This window comes from Myiozetetes cayanensis, unplaced genomic scaffold (genome assembly GCF_022539395.1).
Source record: "Myiozetetes cayanensis isolate MyiCay16 unplaced genomic scaffold, myiCay2020 scf21, whole genome shotgun sequence".
In the NCBI taxonomy this organism is placed as follows: domain Eukaryota; kingdom Metazoa; phylum Chordata; class Aves; order Passeriformes; family Tyrannidae; genus Myiozetetes; species Myiozetetes cayanensis.
In genome coordinates, this window is record NW_026087423.1 from 14,286,475 (window position 1) to 14,295,381 (window position 8,907).

The 8,907-nt window shown below is 41.5% G+C and overlaps 1 protein-coding gene across 1 annotated transcript; it reads right to left on the bottom strand.

Annotated features, from left to right (window-relative positions):
• Positions 1 to 297: 297 nt before the first annotated feature.
• Positions 298 to 7,798, bottom strand: SDF2L1 (stromal cell derived factor 2 like 1). Its single transcript, XM_050318780.1, has 3 exons — positions 7,546 to 7,798; positions 6,580 to 6,776; positions 298 to 4,488 (listed from the first exon to the last, which is right to left on the bottom strand). Exons 1-3 carry the CDS (start codon positions 7,712 to 7,714, stop codon positions 4,210 to 4,212), a joined length of 645 nt encoding a protein of 214 aa, XP_050174737.1. The 5' UTR covers positions 7,715 to 7,798; the 3' UTR covers positions 298 to 4,209.
• Positions 7,799 to 8,907: the final 1,109 nt, after the last annotated feature.

Here is an 8,907-nt window from a genome sequence, read left to right on the forward strand (position 1 = left end):
CCTTGTGTTTCCTATGCAACTCTGGGTTGGCAAGGTTGAACATTTTATTCCTCCTTGAGGAAGCAAACCACCCCGCTGTGCTTCCTTATCCCCCAGGACAGAATCAAACACAATCAAGAGGAAAGCACTTCCTTTTCTCAAAGTACTCCTGTTTAGGGTAACTTTTTTGTTGTAGTTGTTTCCTTACAAAGCTTAATGACACAACCACAAGTGCTGCCTTGTATCCCCAAAAACATGGGTTCCTGAAAGGCAACTGATGAAACAGCCACGTTATGGAGCAATTAATTGTCAAACATATTTGAACAGTGTCCCAGAGCTGTATTATAGGAAAATGTGTTTCAAAAGAGAATTGCAAAACCAAAAGGACACAGATGAAAACTCAAAACTAGGATACAGGGGCAGCAGCATCAGGCACCCTACATACACAAATTCTCTGCCAGAAGGGAATTTAACAAAGAGGCAACAACAATGTCAAGCATGGATTCAGACACATAGCAAGATGTTGCTGCTGGAAAGAGGGTCCTGATAAGGTTCAGCCTCTGTCTAGCACAGGTATGAAACACAGCAGTGCATCTACAGTGCCAGCTACTGCTTCAGTGCTGGAGAAGAGAGGCAGAAGAGAAAGAAGATTCAGTAAAACTCACAGGCTTAAGAACACTGCTGAGCAAGCTTCAGTGTTACAGGGTTGTTTTGATGGTAGGGGTTTTTTTTGTCTTAAAAAGATAAGATAATTTAACTTAATAAGAGCAGATATACCCAATTAGTAATCCCAAACATAATAAATTAAATTAAAACATTGGTTTATATTTAGGCTCAACATTCAGAATGAATAATCAATGAGTTGTACATCCCTTCCAGCACTTTCGAAGAACTAAAACCAGTCCTTATTCACACTGTGAAACCAAAACATGTAGGAAGTGTTCATATACTGAGCAGTTATACAGAGCTTTAAAAACCTTCCAGAAGTAAGAGTAAAAATTTTTGTAGACACACACTTGCCTCCAAAATTAGCACATCTAAGGAACTTTGTCATTTTATATTGAACTAGATATATACATGTGTAAAATGCAGTATTTGACAGATTGTTTTCAACATAGTTCAGAGTAGATAGTCTTTAGCAACTATTCCCACTAAGAACAACTATAAATACAGATTCCCCTAATCCTTTCTCCAAAAGCCCTTCTAGTTTACTAAAGGAAGAGTAACAACATTGGTGCACCTTTTTAACGACTTCTGGGAGTAGTAAGCAAGACATTTGGAAGCATTTTTTATTTAAAAGAATTATTATCTGCTAGCATCAGAAGTCAAAATAAACAGAGTTCACTTAACATTGAAGCATACGGAGAATTGTGACAGGAGATATTATAAAATTTATCACCTTAAAATAAAGGAAAACAAATAAGCAAAACAGCATTCCCAAGTTTTATACCTATCTCATGCTTTACCCTAGAGCCCCAACATCCTTGGGCAGATGATAAAATCATATGGAAAACAAACAACACCACTCCGCAATATAAAAACTGAAATTCTCCAGAGCTCACCTGTGGTGGAAGGACTGAAAAGCTGAACTGTAAACAGCTGAAGTAAATAGAAACACCTGAACCACACTCTGGATCTCAGTACTTGCACACAAGCAAGAGCCATAGTTTTTCAGAGTTATAACTTTTGCACTTCCTATGTTAATGTGACCTTTCTTCCTAGCCAGCATTTAGCATACTGGGAGTACCAATGGTTCTTTAAGTCCTATAGTACACCTTTCCAAATTAAGATGTACTTAAACTGGCCTTATTTAAGAGTCCTTCATTTTTATAGTGATAAAAATCAGGAAAAAACCTAACCAACTAAAAAAACCACAACTACTGTGACACATACTCATGCGAAATATTAAGGCCAAGTTACTTTCACACTTTGGTCAGAATCAAAAGCCGAGGAAACTCAGTTCACAGGAATATTGTTGAATATGTCTTTAAATAAGGCATTCATGGATACATGTGTGTGGGGAAGCTTGGTTCTTTGGGAACAAAAGGTACAAATATTTTTCAAAATTGAGATCATATTAGAAAGTAAGCAATAAGGACTAAACATATTTTTTTTCTCAGCCTAACCAAACCAATTTGGCTCAAATCCAGAACAGAAAGACAAAGGTCCAGGGAAATCCCACTCAAGCATAATAAATAAGATTGATAAATACCTTTGCTAGGCACAGAAACATCCAGGCAGAGACAAACATTGGGTAGGGATAGTACCTGGCACACAGACTGAGATGAGCCGCACACCTCTGCCCCCTCCTCAGCCAACTATATTTCACAGGAGCACAAACAATAAGCCCATATGGTTTAGGCATAAACCATTTTAGCTCTTAGTGACAGAGAACTTATTGCCCAAATAATTTTTTCCTCCTCACTCTCACTCCTTTTGTTTTTACTTACATACCATCTTCAAAAGAAAAAGCCCTCCTTTTTAATAAAGGAAAGGAAAAGTCAGCTTGTTTACGTAGAAGGTTTGTTTTGTTTTAAACAGTTATCCTTTATAGCTACAACTTCAATACCTATTAGTCAGGAATATCAGTGAACTCGAAACATTAATCGCATAAAAGTTTACTTCTAATACAAAACAGCAAGATCCAGTCTACTTAACTTCCAAAACACCTGCACTCCTTAAATACCCACATTCAACTAAAATTAATAGAAAAACATTCTTACCTTCTTCTTTGAAGAAAAATAATGAGCTACACAGAGCAACTGTGACTGGGGTTCTTTGTTCCATAGGGTACAAAGAATCTTCCTTGCTAGGAAACCCTTAAATAAAACCTGGAGCTGGCCTGGACAGCAACTGCACAAGGCACCACAGAGCGGGACCTATAGAGTAGCTGCTGTATTTCTAAAGCTGAACTGCAACTGCTTGTTGCACCTTCTCAACACAACCCTAATGCTGCAGCACGTGACTGGGGCTGTAAAAGCAGTTAATTACTTTCCTGCTTCTTTAACTGATTGACTAATGAGCACTATAATCAGTAAACTATTTATACATCGAAACAAGGACACCTGAGTTTTCTGGGTTTTCTCACTCATTTGGTGAGCTTTTCTGTTTAAAGAGCAAATGCATGGTATTTTGAATTTTAATCGGTACTTCCAGTAACACTGTATAACAAACACATTCAAAAATTAATTTCTCTTTTCGCAAAGGGAGAGGAACACAGAAATTCTTATCTTGTTCAGTGAAGATTCCCTGCTAGCACTCCAGCTCACACTATTCTGTCAAAAATCCAGGATCAAACAATTGTCTAAGATTCTTTTTGCTCTTCTGGATTCACACAAAAAACCCCCCACATGGGTATATGCCACACTATTTATTCATCTGAATTCTCATACTGATCTTTCAGAGTGACAGTGAAGTACAACATAAGCCAAATTCAACTGTTCCTTTGTAGCATAAGGAATTTTATAAAACTCTAATGCTAATTAAACAAGTAGCTGCTTTCTGCACCAGTTCATAGAGCAGATCAGCCTTACCCGTGGACAATCAGAGGTATCATCACTACCAGATCATCTGAGCTACTTGGACAAAATAAACATTAAAATTTTGCCTTCTTGTTCCAACATATACAATATTTTCAACTCTTCCAATACAGTACAGAACAAAACCCAGGAAGCACACCAGAAGCTATTTTCAAATGGATACTTTTTTTTTTACTCAAAGGCTTAATAACTGACTTCAAGCCATTCAAAAAACACCATATTCAAGAACCATTTTTCCTTTTTTAGACTCAATCCATCTCCTCATCAATGACATGCTTTCACTAAGAAGTAGAAATCAGTTTCCAAATTTTTAATTATAGTTGGAAAAAGATTACAAAATACAAAATTTTATCGTACTTGGGGCTACAGAAATGTATTACCTCCATTTTTCCATTTCCTTCAAATTTGAGAAAAAGTAAGAAGCAAACAAATGATAACAAAACCTAATAGATGTATGAACTAGTTCCATCAATAAAGCTTGAAAATTCAGAAAGGATTTCACCAAATAAATGTCAGTGGCTGAACCTGGCAGAGGCCATTCCCCACAGAAGTGCTGCATTCCTAGAATGAACTAATGCTTTTCAGTAACACAGAAAGTCAGTCACCCGGGCAAAGTGGGACTTAGAAGAGACCAAGGATTAGCATCTCTGAACTCTGGAGTCAGCTAAAGCCTTTTGGATCCTCTGTTAATTCAGAGCTCATCATGTTTTGCAGGGTCCATACTGGGTTTGATGAAGACTCCCTCCATTGCTTTCCAATAGTTGTGATGATTAGCAGCAAGCATGCCATGGACTTCCCGCTGGCCTCTAATAGGGTGGCCGTACTGTTCTCCTGTTATCGACAGGAACACCTCGGTCCCCACATGCTTGAAGCGCACTGCGTCATCCCGTTCCCAGTAAGTCCCACTGCACTGCACAATCCAGATATCCAGGTCATCTCCTTCGCCATCATCACCAAAGGCACTTACTTCCTGTTAGAGAAACAAACTCCCTGGAGTGAAAATGTAAGCAGACATCTCCAATACACACGAATACCAACTACAAAGTCAGCTGAGTTTAAAGACAAGGATGGGGAAAGAAAAATTGCTGTTGCTTTGCTTTGCCAACAGTTACTAAATTCAGAAGCAGAAGTTTCTACCACTACAATCTGATCACAAATTGCCAACAAACTTCACCATTCAATCTGAGCAAAAAGTGGCAATGAATCCTAACACACAAATGAAATAAAAGAGGACTTAGCACAGAGAGATCAGAACAACCCTCCTGAGAAAAAAAAATTCAAAACAAACAACTCTAATGCTGATACAAATTTTCTCCCCACAAAATTAAGTTTGTAACTGTAGACATTTAGCTTTGTAATATGACTGTCTTCATAGTTACCATTGCAACAGCTTTCTCAGCATGTGTTTTTATCACAACATCCCAACAGTGTAGCTCATGAAGTCTCATATTCCCTTTATACTTAATTATACCAAGCTTACAGCTGGGTCACCAACTATTAAGATTTACACTCTTTCTTCAGGCAGACTGCTACACAGCTCTTTAAAATAAAGACAATGGTTAAGACAAATCAATTGTTGCTAAAATGAAAATGAGAGATTAGATTTCATTATACACCATATAAAACAAAAAATAAGCATTTACAGAAACCAGACAGATAAGCTCCAACTGTTTGAGACTCTAAACAGCCTTTAATTCTTAAAAACTCTGAGAACTAGAAGTGATGAACAACTTGAAAATAGAACAGCAGTAGTTTGTACCCAGCAACCTAAAATTTTAGGGTCATGTTAATTCAAGTTTATGTAGCCCCAAAAGTGTGAAAGATAATGTACTAATTGAAAATCCAACTTCTGTTAAAAATATGAAATAAAACTTTGCATTTATAACTGCATCACATTTTAATAACCTTAATGACCAGTAATAAGTCACGGTCCTGTAAATCTCTCAGGGACTCAGCCAAGCCATCCTTTCACTCAGACATTGTGCAAACACATATTTAAAAAAAAAAAAAAAAAAAAAAACCCACAATGACAGTTGCTGAACGTTTTTACATTAATTACAATGTTATACGAAGTGTCTACAATGACAAAGAAAAACTAGGGGAAGATTTTAGATTCAAACTTTCCTTTAAACAATTCTTCTGAAATGCTATTTTTCCATCACTTCTTTTAATAATGAGATAATCTAGACACCCTACACAAAGTTGGACCTTATTGTTTCAGCCACTTTACTCATGGTGAAAGATAAACCTTTTTCACAAAGAGTCAGTCAGGTCTTCCAATTTTGAATGTAATGACCTATCTACAAAGCCTGATGGAAGACTGCAGCGACTAACAATGACAAACTTCCAACAAGCTTGCATCGTTTATTTTTAAGACAGATTTTCAATCTTGGAGAAGCATTTGCTCAAGGACAAGACCGGAACCTAATGACAGTTAGAAATTACACTCTTCTAGATATATACAAAATTATAAAGAAATACGATTATGAGAGCAGATTCAATTTTCCTGTGGAAGGAGGACAGAAACATAAGAATAGTGAACTGAAGTAGGGCCAGCAAGAAGATGGTTGAGACTACTAGATTGGATCACCAAGGAACTTGGTGACCTTGGGTACAGGAATGCCTAGTGTTATAACACATGGTTAGCTGCCTTGCTCTAGAGCAATCTTCACTGTGTTGAGGGAGGTGCCCTGTCTCCTGCACCTTGAAAACGTTAAACATTTCAGAATGGTCCCAGTAGCAATGGTGCAGAATTAAAATGAACAAATGAAGAAACAAACAAACAAAAACCCCCAAACCAAAACAAAACCCCCAAAACCCCCACTACGATTTGTTAAAACTACTGTGAAATACCAATATTGGTACGTATTAAATTTGACCTGAAGAACTGAAATACATATTTCAAGATGAAGAAAAGCACGTATTCGAACTCTGGATATGCATAGACATACTGCTTCTGGCAGCTGGCACCCAAGGCTGGTTCTTCAAAAACATGAGGAACTGGAGAGACTGTTGACAATACACTGCACTATTTATAAAAAAATTAAAGTTTACAACTCACTTGGTTATTGGAGAGTGGTGATGGGAAGTGATGAGTGTGCAGGTTTTTCCCTGTGTTAACGTGGGTCAGTCGTATTGCTTGCCCACATTTCACCGGTATACCACGCTGGCAACTGCCATCACTCTTCCCACGGATCCGCCAGTAACTGTTGGCATCATCTGAAGCTTCAACTCCTGTCACTGACTGCTGCCCACTTCCTGTTGAAGTAGAATTAAATGGCAGGAGACTTAACCCACTTCCCAAGTTCAGAAAGTTTTGAAAGACCTAAAGAAATTTTCTTTAATGTTCTCATGCCTTCATGTATAAAAAATGTTTAATTCTCATAGTCCATTTACTGACTGCAAAGGGAATGCAAGTACCAAATAATGTTTCAGATTGAGGGAGTCAAATACACCATGTGTTAGCAGATGCAAACTGTCGAAGTTTATGGCGAACACATGAGGAGAAAAACTGATCCATGATGTACACTATTCACATCATCTCGCTTTTCTTCTTCACCAAGTTCTTAGTGTCTCCAAACAGACCAGCACCCTTGTTGCCAAAAGAGACACGGGAAGGTCCTTGACACAGAGCAGGGCTCCCCTCAGGAATGGGGGCAAAGCACCCCTGTCACATCCCGACTGCAGGGCACACACAGCGCAGCTGACAGGTCCTACACCCCAGGCCTCAGCATCCTGCTGTCCCTGACAGGTCTCCAGCGCACTCCAACACCGCATCCCTGGTCTGCTGCTTCCCCCAAGGACATGAACCTCTGGAAGCTCTCACCTCCTTCTCCTTCCCTGCTACCCTCACTGCCCATCCCCCGCAATTTCCCTGCCAATCCCCTGCCAGGCATTCCCTGTCTCCCCCACCTCCTTGCCCCGCTCACAGACACCTCTTTGCACCCAGCCATTTTCCTGGCCCCCCCACAGCCTATGCCCCCAATACCTCCCAGTTCCCGACACCTCCCGGCCCGGCCCTGCTCACCGGAGCCATACTTGACCTCGTGCGAGTGGAGCCGCACGCTGTGGCGGGTGTTGAGCAGCTTCAGCACCGAGCCGCAGGTCACGGCGCCGGGCGACGGCTCCCTGCCGTGGCACAGCCCGCGCAGCAGCGTCAGGAGCACCAGCGGAAAGAGATGGCGACCGCCCCGCATCGCGCCCTCAGCCCAGCCGGCACCGCAACCACAACCGCCACCCCTCGGCCGGTCCCGCCGCTCTCAACCCTAGGCCCGTCCGGTTCCAGCACCGCCGCCCCCTCAGAGCGCCGCTTCCGCACGCGCGGGCCCAGAGATCACCCCACCCACCGCCGCGATCAGCCAATCCCCGCCTGATTCCCGCTCTTTGGTGCTCTCGGATCGGGCTACGGCTAACGGACACGGGGAAGAGCGGCCAATGAGAGCCGTCGGCGTGGCGGTTCCCGGGGGAGGACGCGAAGGAGAACCGCGGGCGCTGCTCCCTCAGAACCCCCCTGAGACGGGCGGCCCGGAGGGGTGTCACCACCGGGGCATTGCTGATACGGCTGTGCTGCTCTCACTGTGAGTTTACCCTTGCCGAGAACAGGTCTGTTGCTGCTGTCCGCTCTGGGCTGTATGAAAAATAATATCCAGGTCACACTGACTGGTTGCTCAAAGGCCTTGCGGGAAAACGTACTGCAAGGAGGACTGTCCAGTTAGCATCAGAGCCAGGAGAAAAAAAGTGTCCTCACAGCGAGAGCACTGTGAGGCATAAAGCTGCTTGGGGGTCGCCAGCCCAAGTATAGGTAATGGTTTAGATACAGCGTTGGGCAGCCAGAGGTGGCACTAAGAGGTCAATCAGCCTGTGCTGCTGCGTTCAAGCCACTTTCAGTTCAGAGCTGGTAGGTGGCATATTTAGGACTGCTCCTCCCTACAGTTCCTGCTCTTAAAGTTGAGTAAATACCCATTTGGGAGATTTGCAGAGAAAAGTAAGATAGTGTTGAAAAACAGGGGATTCGTGTTTGTGAATTGACTTTCATGATAATACATCATTGATCCAGTAATTCCTGGATTATATTTGAGCTTCTGATGATAGGGCATAAACACTACACAAAGAAGAACTAATACTGGTTGCTGCAACATTAAGTTGTAGCAATAACATCTTTGCTTTTGGATCCTGAAGTTCACCTTCTGTGCTTCAGTCTCTTGCGGAGTTCTTCTAAAAAAAAGATTATTAAACTCTCTTCTGTAGAAAAAACACCTGCATAAATCAACATACATACTGCCCTTCATTGCATAGTTTTGCAAACTGAATAAATATTGCCGCCCCTGCCTTCCCCCAAAAAAATCTCAATAGGAAGTAGACGTGGACAAAGGACACATGAACTCCTCCA

Coding starts and splice junctions, on each gene's coding strand:
- SDF2L1 (XM_050318780.1), bottom strand. CDS start 7,714: ATGCGGGGCGGTCGCCATCTCTTTCCGCTGGTGCTCCTGACGCTGCTG. Junction 6,777..7,545: donor CGAGGTCAAGTATGGCTCCG/GTGAGCAGGGCC, acceptor CTACTTCAACAG/GAAGTGGGCAGCAGTCAGTG. Junction 4,489..6,579: donor CACCACTCTCCAATAACCAA/GTGAGTTGTAAA, acceptor TTTCTCTAACAG/GAAGTAAGTGCCTTTGGTGA.